The 20,458-nt window shown below is 39.1% G+C and overlaps 1 protein-coding gene across 2 annotated transcripts in view; it reads left to right on the top strand.

Moving 5' to 3' along the window:
* Nucleotides 1-1,933: 1,933 nt before the first annotated feature.
* Nucleotides 1,934-20,458, top strand: part of LOC145990962 (nurim homolog) — a 32,863-nt gene continuing 14,338 nt past the window's right edge. Inside the window, exons 1-4 of one of the 2 annotated variants that reach the window (XM_083126544.1) lie at nt 1,934-2,196; nt 9,382-9,560; nt 13,849-14,019; nt 18,412-18,545. In XM_083126544.1, coding sequence (XP_082982670.1) covers nt 2,058-2,196; nt 9,382-9,560; nt 13,849-14,019; nt 18,412-18,545 — 623 coding nt within the window. In that variant the 5' untranslated portion in view covers nt 1,934-2,057. Of the gene's footprint in view, nt 2,197-2,248; nt 2,261-9,381; nt 9,561-13,848; nt 14,020-18,411; nt 18,546-20,458 lie in introns of those variants that run through there. The other variant, XM_083126545.1, reaches the window with a different exon arrangement.

Genomic DNA, 20,458 nt, shown 5'->3' with positions numbered 1-20,458 from the left:
GAGAAATACTTTGCTATAATATTACAATATTAAACTATATAGAAATAACTAAACTGATTTTATCAAATAAATCATATTTGCCCTTGCACATAAAAAAATGATTAAATAAAGATTTAGTTTATAAGGAAGACAAATTACTTCAATCTTGTACATTGTTGAACAAAAATCGATATTAAGAAGAAATGTATTTAACTTGTGCTTGAAAAACAATGAAAACGTTGCATATATTATTTGGGATAATTATTAGGCTATAAATTCTGAATAAATGTTGCAAAAATACGCGAATAATATTATAACATAAGATAAAACGTAAATATATACATGAATTATAAAAACAATTAAGTATAAATAATTTAATCCAAGTTCTTAACTTGAAAGTATACGAATAAGATTAATGCCAATATACAACTGAAATCTGCCTAACATGGCGGTCGTTACAATCATATTTGGGGATTTTGGGGATTTGAAGTTCATTTTTCTTCCATGTAGAAATTTTGTGGACATTTCTGTCAAACCAGTTATTTTCCAGTGTGTTACGATTTTCTAATTTACAGTGCTTGAAGTGAAAATTCTTAGCTGTGAGAATGCTTGCTCGAGTTTTGGGATAGAAGGAAGAATCCTTGTGTGGATTGGCAAGGATGGAATGAAATGAAGTGGGGTGCCTAATACCTTTGAAGACTCTAATATTCTGTCTTATATCACCAAGTTTAACAGGTTCGAGAATATAACATAAGTCCATATTATGCTCATGGTAGACTGATCGGAATTGGAACTGCAGTTTAAATTTCGAGCCGAACCACTGTGCAATATGCCTGAAAAGGGGATCGAACCCGAGACCCCTTGAGAGAATACGTTTTTGTCTCTGTTTATCCACTTTACTCGTCGTCTTATCGTTCAATTTACCGTGGCAATGACAATGAGACGCATTATGACAACGGCATACAATAATAACAATCTATTTCAGCCCTGATGCCCTATCTTTGCAAAACAATACGCTAATCTCTAGAAGATGGAAGTCAGCTTGGTTCCTGTTTAGAGTTCCTGTTCACATAAAACAGTGCAAGTGTAGGTTACAATTGATTCTCGGTGAGGTGAGGTAACTTGGATCCGCCACTGGAAGCGACCCCTAGATATTTTCTTTGGGGGGTTACCACGTGAATATAGATGCCACCATTCAACTCTGTACATGAGGTTCCCTGTTCGACGACGTCACGAAAAGACCTCTATCATAAATCCTGTTCGATTTATTAGTTTGATGCGAAGTTACAGATTTACCCTGCATATAGATATATACGTATTTTACATTATGCTTACTTTTTTGACTCTCTACTTGCGCCGAAATGTTTTTCTCGCGATCCATTTCCGTAAAATTAAATATCAGCACTTGGTAGAGGGGCGCCAAACCACAATCCTGCCTAGGGCGCCAAAATATCTAGTTACGGGGCTCGTATATACGTGATAATATTCTCGATAATTTATTTTCACCAAGGGGGCGCCAACATTTTACTTGCGGGGGTGCCACAGGAAACTGCGCAACGTCACTGGTGCATACATACTAGTTTATGGGGTCCAGCCAGCTCCCCCCCACACACACACAAATTGCTGGTCAGCGGCGTACCGAATTTTCACTTATGAAATATTGAAACCTTAGGGGAGGATACGCCATAAAATATTTCATAATTTTGATTTTTAACCTTAGTCTTCAAGGTTGTTCAAATACAAAAAAATTGTAACCGGAGCTCAGGCGGTTATTTGAAAATTTTGATTCTTTCAAAATATCTTGAGGGGCTGAAACCTCATCAGCCCCCTTCTGCGTACGCCAGTGCTCTGATGAGAGCGATCCTTGCTCCTCCCTCAAAAAATTTCTGCTGATGTTTTTGAAGTTCTGATGAAGCTGCTTACCTTTTGCAGAGCAGACGCTCCGTCCGCTCCCATCATGACAAATGACAATCATCTTGCGCATAAAGTTTGTTCTTGCGTGAGTGTTGGAGCAGCTGTAAAGTTAATAAGAAAATATTATTTTATTTCTGCATCTGCAATTGAGAGAGTCTGCAAGAATGATAGCGCAATGTGTTAGCGTATTTGTATCTTGTTTTGGTTTTCTACTTACATTTGCAACAGTGTGGCATCTAGTTTTATTTTTATCTTCGCAGACTCACGTTTCTGCTCCAAAGATCGGTTTTGTTGCATTTAAAGGTAATCGTCAGGAGTTTAGATCTACGTTATAACACGTAATTTTGAGGATTCCCGGAAGATATATGTATGGATAATTTTGACGTTAGAAATTATTACATCATAGTAAATAGATCAGGTTTTGTAAAGTATTGCAGGTAAAACAGTTCGTTTGATTTTTGTTATTTAGCGTCTGCCACTTTTGCTAATCGCGACGATGAAAATGAGCGATGATATGAAACTGATGAAGGGACTGTCACAAAGAACACTCTTGCCCAGGCCGGGATTCGAACCCAGGACCCCTGGCATCGTAGCCAGCTTGAAGTGGAGGGGGATAGTATCCTCTCAGCTAGCAAAATTTTTGTAAAGCATCCCCCCCAGTTGTCTCATTGTCATCATGTTAAACTAAAGGATCATCCCCCAGCTAGCCTCAATGCTCGGCCAACTCCCTCCCACCCCAACTGACATTTTTCAATACATGCGCTGATCGTAACGCAGGCGCTGATCGTAACGCACTGTGCTAACCACTCTGCCACGGAGGCAGGGTTAAACAGTTTTTGTAATGTAAAGGTAAAGCTCTCCCCTGTGCATAGCACCACGCCATGAAGGGGTGTGGGGGTAACGCCACACACTTTCTTGATCCGGTCGTGAGTGGGGGTGATGTGATCAGCATCACGCCCCTGGTTTTTGTAATGTACAGAACAAATTGTAAACTCGCCAAGAAATAATACTAAAATGCATTAAATCAGCAATTTCCCCAGCGTGTTCAAATTGGAGGGAGATATCAGGAAATTTTGATGGTGTGTAATAAAAAGTATTTATTGTGGCTATAAACCCTTTCAAAATTTAATGTTAGTTCGTTATTGATAAACTACCAATTTAAATATACTTTCACATTAAAAAATCTTAAATCGTGAATTTTTGGGTAAGGAAAAAAATAAGGATGTAATGTAGATATCATATACCTTGTGGTGGTGGCAGATCCAGAAGTTACAGTTGAGAGGGGCGAATTTTATTCGGGTACCTCATCTAACCTCTCGCGAATCTATTTTAACTGCACTTACTCTGCAATGCATATACCGTACTGCAAACAGAAACAGTTCCATCGTATCTGTTTGTTTCATTTGTGTCACTTTTGGTAACTTGTAATTAATTTTCGGTAAGACTCTACTTTCCGTCCTTTTCCTAAGGAATACGTGTCATATATCGTTGGAAAGGTTATTGTATAAGCAATTCAACAATGTAAATCCCAAAGCGAGGAAAATTACCTGGAGGAGGAAATCGATAAAAACCGATGTTGTCCGGATATGCGTAATTGAACGTACTGAAGAAATTTTTCGATGATAAAGCACATATTTAGGGGTGAAATGAGTGCTAATGAAACCGAACCTAACCTCGTAGGCATACCTCGTCCCCGTGAATGGTTTGTGGGGCTATCGTGAATGGTTCGTGGGGCTAACCGTGCATGGTTTTTGGAGCTAACGTGAATGGTTTGTGGGGCTACCTGTGCATGGCTTTTGGGGCTAACGTGAATGGTTTGTGGGACTATTGTGGATGGTTCGTGGGGCTAGCCATGAATGGTTAGTGGGACTATCGTGAACAGAAAGTGTAAAAAGAAAAAGGTACTTACCCAAAGAGATGCCGGCTGTCTGCAAGCACGGTTTTGACAGAGCACTAACTTTTTACTGGGAATAAACATATTTTACACTATCTGCAAGTTTTTGGAACCTGTTCTTCTTCATGCACCATACACATGCACAACGCACCGTGAACGCAAAGAAGCAATCACCACGCAGAACGCAAATGAGCAAAGCACAACGCAGACACAAGGACGAGCCTGCAGTGTTGTTAACTCCCATCGGCTACTACCAAAAGGCAATAAGGACGTAAAGTAGAGTCTAGCCTAATTTTCAGCTTGTTATTATAATATTCTTTTTCTAATTGAATTGTTCTAATATTTCTTTTTAAGTCTTTTCTATTATTCTGTGAAATCAACAGAATTTGTAAGGTAAAAACTCCACGAACCATGCACGCATAGCCCCACTCACCATTTACGGATAGCCCCCCCCCCACAAACCATTCGATTAGCCCCACAAACCATTCATAAATAGCCCCACGAACCATTCATGGCAAGGTTAGGTTCTGTTAGGTTAGGTAAACAGTTAAAATTTGTCATGTACTGGAAAAACAATAGCATCGTTGGAAACACTGACCAGGTGTTACGCCATCGAACGCACGGAACATTTGGTTCACGTAGTCGAAGGTAATGGAGGTAAGAGCTTTTGTGCATCGCAGAGACATTAATGTCGAAAAATACATGTTTTACCGGCCGAATAAATTGAACAAAGAGAAAACACTTCCACGACCTTTCAAAAGTCTACAGAAACTCAGTTCCGTAAGTACTTTCTCCTGTAAAATCGAAGAAATGTGTTCTCCCTATAACAGACTGTTACCTTAATTAGTTCATTTTTCACAATACTTTATTTTTACAGGTAAAAATTTCCAAATACCAAAGTTAAAATGGAATGTGCCATAATAATATATATTAAAATTTTTAAACTACCCACAAAATCCTTTATACATAAAAATATTTTATAATCCATGTGGTAAGGGACACTGAACGATATTATACCCTTGAAAACTTCAACTTTTTTATTTAATTAACATATTTCAGTGTTTAGCATAAAATCAAAATCTGGAAATCAAAAATAACTCCAAAATTCATCCAAAAAATCTGACCAGTGTTCGTCCAATTCCTCTTATCCTGGATCAGTTTTGCAATTTTTATAAGACAAAATATCAGTCCATGCACATACATAATTCCAAAAAAGCATGTTGAAATGTCTCCGTGGAAGGCAACAGCATGTATTAACAGATAAACTGTCATCACCTCTGCTAGTGGATGCTGGCGTCCCGCAGGGTTCAATCCTGGGTCCTTTGTTATTCACGTTAGCAGCTCCTGACTTGATTACGTCAGTGAAATATTGTAATGTGCACTGTTATGCTGATGACACGCTATTGTATATATCAACAGATATATTTAATTTAAAAAATGCCATTGCACTATTAAATCAGGACTTGAAAAATATAAGCAACTGGTGTGAATCAAATGGCTTAGTTCTAAATGCAAAAAAATCTACATTTACAATTATCAGAAACAATAATCTCCTGAAACAAATTAATCTCAGCGAATGCAAAATATTAATTGAAACAGAACACAACATTCTCACAAACAATACGAAATTTGGGTTTGACCATGGATCAAAAATTAGACTGGTCTGAACATGTACTGAAACAGTGTGGTAAAGGATATTCAGTGCTAAAGAGCCTTTACACGCTTGTTGACTTTATATCACCCAAAATTAAATTAAATTTGGTCCAATCTTTAATACACCATCTTTTCGATTATTGCGATGTTGTTTACGGGCCAAGAATCACAGAAAGGCTCTCAGGCAAAATTCAGAAAGTCCAAAATGCATGCATGAGGTATGTCTACAGATTTAAAAATCACGAACACGTTCTCCCTGTGCTTAATCAGCACAAAATTCTCAACATGGCAAGACAGAGAGAACTGCACATGACCTGCATTACTTGCAATGTTATAAATAAAAACATCCCGGACTATCTGAGTGTAAAGCTTAAAGCCAGGAGTGAATCTCCATATACCTCGCTGCAGAACTTCTGTTTCGCAATCTTCATTCAGTTACATGGCACCTAAAATCTGGAATGCACTCCCGAACGAAATATAACAACTGAACTACAAACACTTTCGTAGGGCAGTATATGATTCACTGCTTGATGATCAGAATCAAAGTCAGACCACATACGATTATTGAATTATTGAAAAAAAACTGGACCAAAACTAAGTAATAATACATGTATATTATTGTCTTTTCATTTATTAACACACACACACTGTATATATTTTGTCATCTGTTTTCTTTTGTGATTTTCTTTGTGTAGTAGTAGTAGTTTTTTATATAGTTTCTTTTATGTTATTTTACTTATGTAGTGTCTTATAATCTTCATGTATAATAATGTACCTAGGTACTCTGCTACATCTTTCTTTGTCGGGTTAGGTGGTAGATCAGCATTTGCTGAACCTCACCCTAGAATAAAGACAGTTGAAATGAAAAAATGAAAAAGAAACACAGTATTTAACCAAACACTCCTAACCTAACTAAAACATGAAATTACTATTAGCATTGAACCTAACAAACATGAAATTACTAACACATTAAATCTTAACACCCCTAACCAAATAAAACTAGTTTCAAGAAATATACATATATATATCTTGAAAATATGCATTTCTCGCTATGTAGTTGCAGGGGCAAAAAGGATATTCATGAATATGGACCAGAGTTTGTCTAATTTGTCATATCCTTGAACACTGTCACCATTTTTTAAAATCAAAATATTGTTTTGTCACACATAAATGAGAAAAATTGTGGAAATTTGAACAGCATTAAATCTAACACTCCTAATCCAACAAAAACATAAAATTACTGTCAGTAAGACATGTTGATGTTATAACTAGTACCACATAATAAAACAATCCATTGCTTCCTTATAACACATCTCCATGAGTTAAGCAAGAGAAAACATTTATATTAGACACAATCTTCATAAATGATGGAATTTGTTTTAACACTTTCTTGTGAGTGTAGGGAGGGTTACTTGCACTGTTTGATATTTGAAACATTTAAAGGAGGGGGGGTTAGTTAATTTCACTAAATTGAAGCGTAGTATATTATATATAGCATGTACATAGAGACTAAAAATGCAACTCGAAGGGGGGAAAACACAGCTGGTGTAGTGGCAATGTCGTTGCCTTGTAATCAAGGGATCCCGGAATTGGTACCAGTGGAGACACACAGCTATTACTGATTCCACTTTAAACTGTAGGTCCACTCCTGACTAGTCTCTGTGCATAAAATGGACTTTGTAAAATTGTAAGAGTAAAATTCTTCTCACCCCACCACCAACGCACGTACACACCAGTGGCGTGCGGTGACATTTAAACTAGGGTACGCAACATGGGCCAACCGAAATGAATCATGGGGGCCAGAACCTCCCCCCCTCCCTGGCCATCATGTTATTCAGAAAATAACTTTTTTCTACAATTTTATAATGGGAAATTTCTCATCCTTGTATCAATATCCAAATGTAACGAGGTAAAATATATGTATGATATTTTATATTCGCAAATATATTCTGATAGTAGCTACATAGAGTCCAACAATTCAACTGCGATTATTTCCTTCATGCAGTGCGATGAACATTGAACGGGAAGGAAATGGGTCAATCATTTTCCGTCCTTTCAAATTTCATGTAATAAATTTGATAAATCTCAGTATCCTCTACTATTTCACAATACCTTTCGCAGAGGAAACCAACGAATAAGGCCAACAATAAAGTTTCACTGTTTTTCTACTCAGTCAATCACTCTGTAGAGATATTTTTCTTCTTCTCAAAAATCAAAATGCCTAATATACTGCTTACCATCCTTCACAACTCCTGCCTGAAACAATTTTTCCAAATCAGGAACAGATTGTTTACACTTTTTTCGTAAATTCCGAAAATCCCTTCTCCAGTATGTCATCAATAACTCCCGGTCCCCCTATTTTATCACTTCACAGCACCGCCAAACAATAGAGATCCTGTAATGTAAATAATATGAACGAAACACTCGCTGCAAATTTCACACGACAGAAGAAAGCAAAAGTCGACCTCCCACGGCACGTTGTGTTCGGTCCCGCTATGCCCGAAAACCACGCGTTCTTGTGGACGAATGAATCGGAGTTGCCAGTCGACAAAGTATTTTGTAGAAGGGAGATAATTAAGGACAAGTAGAAAATACGTCAGCATACATCATCCCAGAACACTTCAAAAGCTAAACTACCGTACATCACTTTGAAATGTCTGGCGGGAGGGAGGGAGGGGGTCTCATTCGAATCCCATTATAAGCATTGTGTTTTATTATGTTTTTCTTTTATCATTCATTCATATCGTTGGGTCAACAATCAACACCCATGCTATGAAACTCAAAGGAAATGTTGATCCCGAAAGGACATAAACAGATACTCTCATACTCTGAGAATTGTGCGGAACTTGTAAATTGTTCACATATTTTCCCCTCGACACAGTGATAGTCCATTCTGACCCTCACCTCCCTATACGAAAAAAAAAACTTGCTTGTGTAACTTTAACCTCACATAAATATTTTATATGTGATAGGTTACGCGTATATTAAATATGATCTTCCACCATTACATATTCTTGCCCTCCTGTCTGATTCCTGTATCACTTTTTATAATGTATTTTTATTGCAATCCAACAGTGATCTATCTACGCGTGGCTGCTAAATGCTAGTAAGCTAAGCATTTCAGAAAAAAAATATGTTGACTACTGTCAACACTGCATACGCTGTCAAAATCTTGGGTACCCTCGATGCTTAGAACCGGGAAAAAAGTGGGAGAGAGGGAAGGCGCGGGCAGACCCAAACACGTGGTCGGGGCTGATATGAGCCAATGGGGTTACCTTCCGAATTTCTAGGGTACCAAGCAGAAGAAACAGCATCTTTCTGCGGAAATCGGCAGGAACGCGGATCGGGTGGATGCCGAAGTCTCACAATCGGGATCATTCAGGACTGCCTTCAGGAAGGCAGTAGCGTGTTCGTGCGGAAATCGGAATTTCTTGCAGTGGAACTGCTTTCGGAGCGATAATTGTTGAATTTTCATGTTCGGGGAAGACGAAAAAATGTTTATTTTTTCTTAATGTGTTGTGGGTACGCAGTGCGTACCTTGCATATCCTGAATACACGCCGCTGGTACACACACATACAGACACATTACCAACCTGTGAGATATTTACATCTTTCAACAGTCGTTACTTTGATGGGCCTCCCCATTAGCATAGTGATAACTTCATCAGCATGTAATCTAGGGGTTCCTGGTTCGATACCACCTTGCATTGTAGTTTTCATCCCATTTTAAACTGTATATCCTGTCCCGATTAGCCTATCTGTGCATAAAATGGGCTTAAAAAACAACAATAATTCAAACTACTTACTTTGACAAATTAATGTTCTCAGCTCGATGAAGTAATGAAATCGAGCACACTGCAGAATTTATATGTGGCATCGGATGTGAAAATGTGTGTATATGAGATTTGTTTGTATTAATCTTATTTTGTTGTCTTTTACAGAAAGCAGTGACACTGTAAAATTAGCATGGGCAATTCTGGTGAATTTGTCATTGTTATGTGCTTTCATCCTTCAACATTCAGGAATGACTCATCCAAACCTCAAAGCGCTGTATGAGAAACTGAGAATCAGTGTAGTAGGAAGGAGCATCTATATAATTTTTACTTCTCTTTCCCTTCTGGTAAGTTGCTGTTGTGTGTAAACTTCAGAATTGTTTGATATTACACTGATTTTTTTAATTGTGTGTAATATTAATATCTTACATCAAACATAATGTACCTAGTGAGTGCAAGTATTCTGTTTCTTGCAACTACAGCTATTGTTTTCATATTTCCCCACAAAAATATATTGTAAATGGAGTTATAGTAAGTTAAATTGTTACACAACAGCTTGAAAATATCTAGAAACATCAGAGAATTTGTTTTGGCATAATGAGTGTGAACCCTGAGGAACGAGTTGAATATTTTGAATGTGCAATGATTAACATCACTGTTATATTGCATAGTAAATATATATAGAGGTAGAAAAAACTAAAACTAATTCAGGCACCAGCCCCTTTTTCTCAGGAGACAGGTTTCCTTTTTTTTGTGTTTTTTGTTTTTGTTTGTTTTGTTTTGAAATATGATCTGAAACATTTAATTTATTAATTAATACAAGATTGGATTAAAAGTAATTAATTCATGTGCTAGAGTGGCATTCCTAAAGAAGGCTGAACTGGTAACAGCATGAATAACTATACACTGCATTATATGGCCAACTCTTATCATATCGCTGCAGATTTTAAAATTCAGCTTGCACCGGTGGAAAAATTTATAATATCATGTTTATTATAGACGTGATACAGAAAAAAACACAAACGTAAAAAAAAAAATACTGTACTCGTTACTTTAAAAAAAGGTAATGGAAATTTTCATAAGCGAACTTGAAATATTAAAAAAGATATATATTATTTAGCACTGTGAATTTAAAAATTCAGGTGCCAGGTTGAAACTTTCAGGTGTCATGCGACAGGGTGACCTGTATTTGTCTACCCCTGAATATATATATATATATATATACACACACTGCTCAAAATAATTAGGGGATTAGACCAGATATGTTGTCAGCGCCTGTCAAAGGGTAGAAGGGAGGAGTGTGTGTGTGCTGGTGTTGTATGCTAGTCGTCTCTGGTTAGCAATACAGTTCAGTTGGGGAAGGCAAAGATTCAGGTGAGAAAGGCAATTCCGCACCAACATGATTTACCGGAAGCTATGGCTTGGAGAGCCATAGGAAGGATTGAAGCTGGGCAGTCACAATGCCAGGTACAGAAGCACACACCATTGGAGTGTCACAAAGTGTGATTTCAAGACTATGGAATCGTTTTGAAACAACAGGAAGTGTTCGCAGAAGACAAGGCCAAGGTCGTCCACGAGCAACAACATCGAGGGAGGACCGTTATCTCTTAATCCCAGCCTGTCGGAACAGGGGGCAGAATGCAATGCTACTGCAACATGCCTGGCAAACAGCAACAGGGCACAGTGTGTCATCGCAAACTGTCTGGAATAGTCTTCATGAAGGTGGCCTCTATACATGTAGGCAAATGGTGTGTGTTCCATTAACGTTACAACACCGTAGATCCCGTAGAAACTGGGCGGAGGAACATCGTGGTTGGGGACATGCCGAATGGAGGTCTGTTCTCTGATGAGTTGCGATTCAGTGTGGAACCTGACAATCGATGTTTTCTCATCTAGAGGGAACGCGGAACACGAAACAACCCTGCTTTTGTGCACGAACATTCCCGATATGGTGGTGGTGGACTGACGGTGTTGGCAGGAATCACTATTGGTGCACATTCGGACCTGCACATCATCCGCGATGGCACCTTGACAGCTCGAAGGTATAAAGACGAGATCCTTCGACCTTATGTCGTGTCTTATGCTGGTGCCATTGGTGATTCTTTCCGTTTCATGGATGATAATGCTCGTCCACACCGAGCTGAGTTGGTGGATGACAGCTTGCACTGGTGGAAAAATTTATAATATCATGTTTATTATAGACGTGATACAGAAAAAAACAAACGTAAAAAAAAAAAAATACTGTACTCGTTACTTTAAAAAAAGGTAATGGAAATTTTCATAAGCGAACTTGAAATATTAAAAAAGATATATATTATTTAGCACTGTGAATTTAAAAATTCAGGTGCCAGGTTAAAACTTTCAGGTGTCATGCGACAGGGTGACCTGTATTTGTCTACCCCTGAATATATATATATATATACACACACTGCTCAAAATAATTAGGGGATTAGACCAGATATGTTGTCAGCGCCTGTCAAAGGGTAGAAGGGAGGAGTGTGTGTGTGCTGGTGTTGTATGCTAGTCGTCTCTGGTTAGCAATACAGTTCAGTTGGGGAAGGCAAAGATTCAGGTGAGAAAGGCAATTCCGCACCAACATGATTTACCGGAAGCTATGGCTTGGAGAGCCATAGGAAGGATTGAAGCTGGGCAGTCACAATGCCAGGTACAGTAGCACACACCATTGGAGTGTCACAAAGTGTGATTTCAAGACTATGGAATCGTTTTGAAACAACAGGAAGTGTTCGCAGAAGACAAGGCCAAGGTCGTCCATGAGCAACAACATCGAGGGAGGACCGTTATCTCTTAATCCCAGCCCGTCGGAACAGGGGGCAGAATGCAATTCTACTGCAACATGCCTGGCAAACAGCAACAGGGCACAGTGTGTCATCGCAAACTGTCTGAAATAGTCTTCATGAAGGTGGCCTCTATACATGTAGGCAAATGGTGTGTGTTCCATTAACGTTACAACACCGTAGATCCCGTAGAAACTGGGTGGAGGAACATCGTGGTTGGAAACATGCCGAATGGAGGTCTGTTCTCTGATGAGTTGCGATTCAGTGTGGAACCTGACAATCGATGTGTTCTCATCTGGAGGGAACGCGGAACACGAAACAACCCTGCTTTTGTGCACGAACATTCCCGATATGGTGGTGGTGGACTGACGGTGTTGGCAGGAATCACTATTGGTGCACATTCGGACCTGCACATCATCCGCGATGGCACCTTGACAGCTCGAAGGTATAAAGACGAGATCCTTCGACCTTATGTCGTGTCTTATGCTGGTGCCATTGATGATTCTTTCCGTTTCATGGATGATAATGCTCGTCCACACCGAGCTGAGTTGGTGGATGACATGCTGGACCAGGAGGGTATCGAGCATCTGCCCTGGCCAGCTTGCTCTCCAGTCTTAAATCCAATCAAGCACATCTGGGATGCACTAGGCCGGCAAGTTGCAGCTAGATCAGCACCTCCCACAACTCGTGCAGAGCTGGAAATTGCCCTTCTTCTGGCAGAGTGGCGACGTATTCCCCAACAGCTTATTGATTCCATGCCACGCAGGTGTGCAGCAGCTAGAGGAGAGTTGCTGTAGTGTTTTTGTCTGTTTTTGTGCTGTCCTACTGATGCTCTAAATTTCATATTGCGTCACATTTCATTAATGTCATTAACATCAGGTATCATGACAGCATATCTTGCAGTAACTCATCTCAGAATGAAAGGATCTGGTATTAGTATGCCTACATGAGTTTTGATATCTGGTCTGATCCTCTACTTATTTTCGCCTGATCCCCTAATTATTTTGAGCAGTGTATATATATATATAGTTAGATCGTTCGCTGCGGGACGGCGTAGGTTCGAATCCGGCTCTGGTCGGAATTTATTCGGCCTACGTATAGGGCCGGTGGCAACCCACCATCGTGAGGAAATTGGGGAGCTTCGAATGAGTAAGCGTAATCCGGTCACGGAGACCTACTATAACGGCTGGGGATACATCGGGCTGACCCCCCCGACTATTCCACTACTGGTTGAAGATCTCCACGCTTAGAGATGACGAAGGAAAGCGTGGGAGGAAGACCGGCAGTCGGTAGGTATGCCTAGGCCCTTCATGGGCTGTTGCATGACGGATTATTTTATTTTATTTTATTATATACAGTGGAACCCTGATTGTATGTTCCCAGATTTTACATTTTTCTGCATTGTACATTCAATTTTCAGGGTCCCAATTCAATAACATGTTATAACATTTTCTGGCATTTGAAGTTTTCTGTCTTTGTCCCCAGAAAAAAACAACATATAATCAAAGTTCCACTGTATTCAGAAAAATAAAGCCTGTATTCAATGTACCTTTTTTACCTTCTATTTTTGGAACAAGCTGAATATATAATACTGAAAATAATTTTGTGTAGGATGATCATGCATATTTTAAATACAATAAAGGGAACCCGATGGAAGTTTATAACCATATGTACTTCACACTATTTAGTACTATGATAGGTACTTTCAATATCATATCAAGTACAAATCACTTGGTATAGTAATAAATAGGGTACAAGTACAAATCTTTTGGTATAGTAATAAATAGATATATAAATATATTAATAAAAATAATATTGCAAAATTTACTCTCTCTTCTAGGCTGTCATGTATTACTGGCATCCAATACCATCAATATACCTGTGGAACATAGATGTGCAACACAACTCTTCATTGTGGTGGCTGTTCACACTTCTTCATTGCTTTGCTTGGATCATCATATACTTCGGAAGCCTTACGATGGACATAAGTGAAATGTTGGGAGTAAAGCAGGTAATGGTGTACAATAGTTGTTTGAATCAATCACCGATAATAACAGTTTGTCTCACAGGGTTATAATCTTGACCTTGACTTCATTTGGTGGTTAAAGTATAATGCGACATTGAGTGCCAAAGGTAGATATTGCCACCATATATTTTATAACGTTTTTTTTTTTTTTTTTTTTTTTACTAGTGCAGTTTTTATTCTGCCGTCGAACAATGTCATTAACACATAAGGTGACCAGCAGTGAATTTTTATATTTAAGTATATAAGTATTCATACACCACAAAATACAGTATTAATATTTATTAAAGGCCCAGACACCTGATGTCTGTGGTTTACAAACGATTCCGGAATACACAGATTAGTCAGCTTCCGGTGTGAATTTGTTGAGATATTATACCAAACTTAGTAGTTACTTCACCGAGTACTTACGTCTTCGATGTAACTACTTCGGTATTCAATTCACTTGGCGATAAACACGCTGAAAAACACTAACGGTGAACACTTAGGGGGAGTTGGGGGGAAAGCACAAATCTTGCTGATAACGAGTTGGACGTCTTCAATCTTCTAATCCTCGTGTCGTTGGTTCATAATAAAAATGTATCCTCTATTCTTTAGTAACCTTTTCTCATGTTCTGGTAGAGATACTGCACAGGCCGATAGTTCACTCACAGTTTATTTTTTAGACACTATCTCTCTTTCCAGCAGGGATTATGGCCGATAGTTCACTTACAGTTTTTCACGGCCTGCGAAACCAATAACCAACGTAAAACGGATCCTAACTGTATCAATGCTTGACCCAGACTTTCCTCTCAGCAACACACATCAACCGTTCCCCAGAAAAGACGTTAATGTCTCTTGCCGCCCTTTTTTCCCCAGCGAGGGCGGGTCAACTTTTATAAGGGGTGCATCAAGATCGGTTACAATTTCTGCTCTTTTAGAACTACACAGCAACGGCACTTTAATGCAATCTGATATTAAACCTTCACTCTTGCATTGCTACATATATTGAAATAGGAAATATTTTGGTCAACATAACTTTTCAGAAAATTACTATTACATCATGCTTCATTATTTGACCATTGGTATTGATCACAGTGCTGCAAAACTTCTTGTGTGGTTGCTCACACACATGTTCTGTAGGGGTGCAGCAAGTCGGAGTACCACACGCGAACTCTCTTTGCTGCTCGAAGTTCCTAGGTCCGTGGTTTCGTGTATTTCAGTTTTCTCTGGCACAAATGAAACATGTATGGAGACTTAGTTATACTTTATTAACACGAAGAATGTAAATAAATAACACTAAATATAATGAAATGTTCCACAGAAATACACATGTAAATCACAAGGTGTACAACTCCTGCACGTCGTCATTCGACTTGACTCGCATGCGCAGACTGGCATTGCAACGAGATTAATACGAATGACAATTCGTCTGAACACATGTCATATAATTGTTGCAGTTTAGCTAGAAAAGCAGAAAGGTGATGGAAAGTACAATGAAATTGCTATATTTGAAAATGTTTGGAAAGTTACTTTTAAAAAGTAACTTCGTTACAGTTTCTTTATTCCATGGACATCCACAGAATTTTTTCCATGGGGGAAAGGTATATATTCCCGCTTCAGTTTGAAGTTGCTATGTTCCCGCAATGCCCCACACTAAACCTAGCCCCCCCCCCCTCCTTTTCCTTCCTGAACTTCACCTACCACCAACCGACGCCATCTGTTTCCTTCTTCTGTGAAGGTTCAGCCAGATGGCGAAATATAGACCTTTTCTTTCTGTGTTCGGCTAGTGTTTACTGTCTCCTACTTTATACATATTTTTTTATGTATATGTAGCTTGGAGACATATGGCGATCAACAGAACTAAATAACCAGCAACATTTTTCGTGTCCACCATCCCAATTTATTCACAAGCCCTAACCTCAAAGGCTATTAAGAAATCAGTCTGGCTGAAGTAGATAACATAACAGATGCCCATGTTTACACCTGACATGATGTAACTGAAAAAACGCTCACCTAGTTCCCTGTCTAGAACAAGACTGATCTACCCTCTCCTTGAGTACCTCTTTTCATCCCCTTCTATGAGCCATTCGTTGACTCATCTTCTGTTTTCCCTGCAGAATTTTGAAATTGTCCACATGGAACTAACATCAGCAGACTCTGAAGCAAGGATATCTTTGAGCTTTGTGAGAATAACATTTATTGATTTTCTCTGTCAAGCCATTCATGTCCTTACACAACCCATCCATTGACAAAATTTTTCTTTCTGTCTGACCAATGATAACTGAGGATAATTGAGTTATGCTATGGATAGTGTCTTGACAGAATAGGCAAAGCAGCTTGCATTGTGTTCTGTGAATGTAAACAGTGGTCATTTTGATAAGGCATAACTTACACCACATGCCATCATTTCACTAAGTAATAAAGACCAGTTTTGGCATGTACTTATTTTGTTCTCTAGCGTTCACCACATCATGTGGCTTCCTCAGGAGATAGGACAAGAATGTGATTCTTTCAAACTGAGGAAACCACATGATGTGGTGAAAGCTAGAGAACAAAGTAAGTACATGCCAAAAGTGATCATTTTGTTGCTGCATTACAGACTGTTGAGATTGTTCTTCCTCTGAGGACACAAAAGAAGAGAGAAGAAATATTCCTATACCTGCCCAAAATTAGTTTGGTATTGACACTTGGGAAGCACGTGGAGAAAGGGGGGTCTACATTACTGCGGGAGGGTGGGTTGCTGGCATGCGAGCCAATCAAAATCGTCCCAGTGCTTCACTCAAGCCCTGGTTACCTAGCAACAGAAAACGTTTATCTCGGTGTTGCCGCTTATCGGGCGATTCTTCCTGCGATCAGTTTTCATGTTGTTGGGAGAGGAGGTGTTGTCTGTTTGTTGCGTTGTGTTGCGTTGCTGTGATATTTTAACAGGTCCGTTTGTTTAGTGTTTATTGAATTTAGAGTATTCTTTGTTGTATGTAGCGTGTTGTGTTAGTGTGTTATTTTTTCTGTGTTCTGCTTGAGTGTGTCGTGAGCTTGTGTGAAGAATGTCAAACACAGGAGGCAACACTCGACGAATTCCTCTCAAAGGCCAAACGCTGGAGATCGTTTGTTCTGTGCGCAAATATTTTGAGCAAGAGAGAAACAATGGGTGTCCAATCATTTTTGTAAATAAAGTTCTGGACAGGACTTCTGCTGCTGTCGGCGTGTCTAAGAACACTATTGTTACCATAGGGAAAGAAGAATATAATGTGGTAGAAATAAATCAATGTGAGGCTTCAAAACTGGAAACCCCAGGAAAGAAGAGGAATATCAGTAAACGCGTGACAAATTTAGATACCTTTCAGCAAGACGCTATTCGTCGCCATATTTACTCTTATTATAGGAGGAAAGTTTATCCCACTGTAGGGAAACTGCGTGTTTCATTGAAAGATTCGGGACTTTTTCAAGGTGGGAAAACATCTTTAAGGACAGTCATAAAATATCTGGGATTCTCATACAAAAAAAAATAATTAATGGACGCTAAATAAAGTAAAGTATGGAGGCATATGGGGATGTGGAGGTAGGGTTCCACACATTCTCGACCTCGGCCTAGGCCATATTATGGAGGTGATGCGGTGATGTGGTTCACCAACCGCCTTTACCCCAGGTTTGCCCCAGGTACTCATTTGGGCTGGGTCGACTCCGGAACCGCTAGGGATATTTGATTGATTTGTTGTTTTAAGTCCACTTTATGCATGGGAAGGCTAATCGGGACTGGACCTACAGTTTAAAGTGGGATCCGAACCACCGTGCCGTGTGCCTCCACCGGGTATCGATCCAGTGACCCCTTGATTACAAGGCGACGACGTTACCACTACGCCATAGGGGAGGCCTGCTAAGGATATTTGAAACAGTTCCCCAAACCACCGAGGGTCTCCCGCGTAAAAGTCAGATGCCTCACTAATTGGACTTTGTGCATTGCGGTATAATTGAAAGATGGGCAGACTTTAATGGCGACTTCGGTAAGAAATGATTATTGAAAGTGTATATATTCATTATTTTCAGAATGGATTGAAAAGGTAACCTGTAAACAGTAACACATTCATCATTGTTGTCATCATTGTTATTCTGTTTTCCTCAAAAAACAATAACACATTTCATCATTGTTGTTCCTTTTCATAACACGTTTTTCTCAACACAGCGTCAGACGGCTTCGTACCGCATGATATGGCACACTGATGTTGTAAGTCATCAGTCAGTAGGTGGCAGTACTGGTGTGCTACAGGCACTAACTTATACCTTGTTATAATGATATATAAGAAAAGTCTTTTTCTATAAGAAATCCATAATGTATTGTTTAGTTTGCTGTTTCCAATGTGTATTATTTTCCTGAATAGTTCTGTTATGATCTATTTGCAGGTGTACTACTATACTAAAGGATTTCCTGACCCTTTGTCTTTGAAGTCAGATGACCTGAAACGTCTATATTCGCACATGCGACACCCAAGTTTTGTAGGGTTTTTCATCATATTTTGGGTTCATCCTTTAATGAGGTGAGTCTTGAGCGTGCCTGTTGTTATTTTCTTTTGTTACTAACAAGTAATGAAATTGCCATTATGTAAAAAAGAAGCTGTGAATATTGGTGCAATGAGAATGCCCAAATTGGTATATTTTCTCCTCTATCTCTAAAATTTGTCACACTAGTTATAAGGATTTATTACTTTTACGTTGCAACTATGCACTGCTAGATTATTATTTAAAAGTTTTGATATTTCGGTGTGAGATGCTTGGAATATTAAAATGGCTGTCAATTAATAAAATGTTTCAATTGATGAAATTTCTTTTTATGATTCTCAGCATTTGCAAACTATGAAAGTAGTCATTGACAGTTCTGAGTTGTAATAATCCCATTGAAAGTCAATCACTGCAATTCTGGGATGATGATACCTTCATGAAGGCCATGAACACTTTCTCCATTATTCATCTCTTTCCTTCTATTTCTGTTACATTCAAATTTTATAAAAGAGGAACTTTAAATTGGCAACCAAGCACATTTCACAGGAAAAACTGAGAGTTTGAAAAGTAAAATACCAGCTGCTTGTAATGATTAAGTTCATTCATAATTGGGAAAAGAGAGACGCGGAAGTATATAAATATGGAGAAACTAGTACTCACTTTTATCTGCGAAGCTGTTTTTTATTTTTCGATTAATTTCAGTGGCCACTGCCACCATCCTCGTTGGAACTTGCTGTGCTGTTGTTTGGCATGCAACTTTTGTTTGTAGTTCTCTGGCTGCCGCTAGGTGCACTGTTGTTAACTGTGCTTCTGGGTCTGTGTCGTCTGCTATTTCCGGGCGATAACTGTTGTAGTAGGAGAATTCAAGTGTGGTGCGCTTGCTTGCCTGCTATCGATGTTTAGCTCGTGTGAGAAGTGCATTATGGCATGCATTTCCTTGATTTTGGTGTCTACAAGCGTGTGGGCAGTGTGTTTGACTTGAACCTTTTGACAGAAGAACTCAACCTTCTAGTGAACAAGCTAAATAGCATCCACCCCAAGCTCAACTTCACCGTAGAACAAGAAAAACATGGTAAAATGAACTTCCTGGACATCACCATCAGCCGTGCACTTAACAAATTCACAACCACTGTCTACAGAAAACCGGATGCAGGCAACCAGTACATACATGCTCTCTCTAGCCACCCCCCCCCCCCCCCAAGCAAAAAGCCAATGTATGGCTGAACTTTTATCAAAGAGCCTTCTCCTACTGTTGCAGAGAAGAGGATCTACAAGAGGAGATAGCCACCATAACTGAAATAGCCCTGAAACACATTACATCAGTAGGTCCATCAAATCTGTCAATGAAAGAATCCAACAGCATGTAGCAGATGCGAAAAAAGCCCAACGCACTACTGGTCTTGCTAAACATATGAAATACAGTAGCCATAAAATTCAAAAGGTTCAAGTCAAGCACACTGCCCACACGCTCGTAGACACCAAAATCAAGGAAACACACGCAATAATGCACTTCCTGCACGAGCTAAACATCGATAGCGGGCAAGCGCACCACACTTGGATTCCCCTACAACAGTTATCGCCCGGAAATAGCAGACGACACAGACCCAGACACACAGTTAACAACAGTGCACTTAGCGGCAGCCAGAGAACTACAAACAAAAGACGCACACCAAGCAACAGTACAGCAAGTTCCAATGAGGATGGTGGCAGTGGCCACTGAAATTAAATGAAAAGGAAAAAAACAGCTTCGCGGATAAAAGTGAGTACTAGTTTCTCCGTATTTATTAAGTTCATATCAATATTTTCTAATACCTTGCATTCATCTTTGCTGCTTGTGAAGTTTTTGTTTGTTTCCCTTTAAATTATAAATGATGCTTAGCATTTGTTTTGTGCAGACCTTCTCTCATCCAATTAATGTTGTAAATTAATAAAAAAACTTGTTCAAACAGGC

Source organism: Lepisma saccharinum, chromosome 8 (assembly GCF_977018435.1).
Source record: "Lepisma saccharinum chromosome 8, izLepSacc3.1, whole genome shotgun sequence".
NCBI lineage: Eukaryota > Metazoa > Arthropoda > Insecta > Zygentoma > Lepismatidae > Lepisma > Lepisma saccharinum.
Note: the sequence above shows the minus strand (reverse complement) of the source record. Positions and strands in the feature narration are given on the sequence as shown.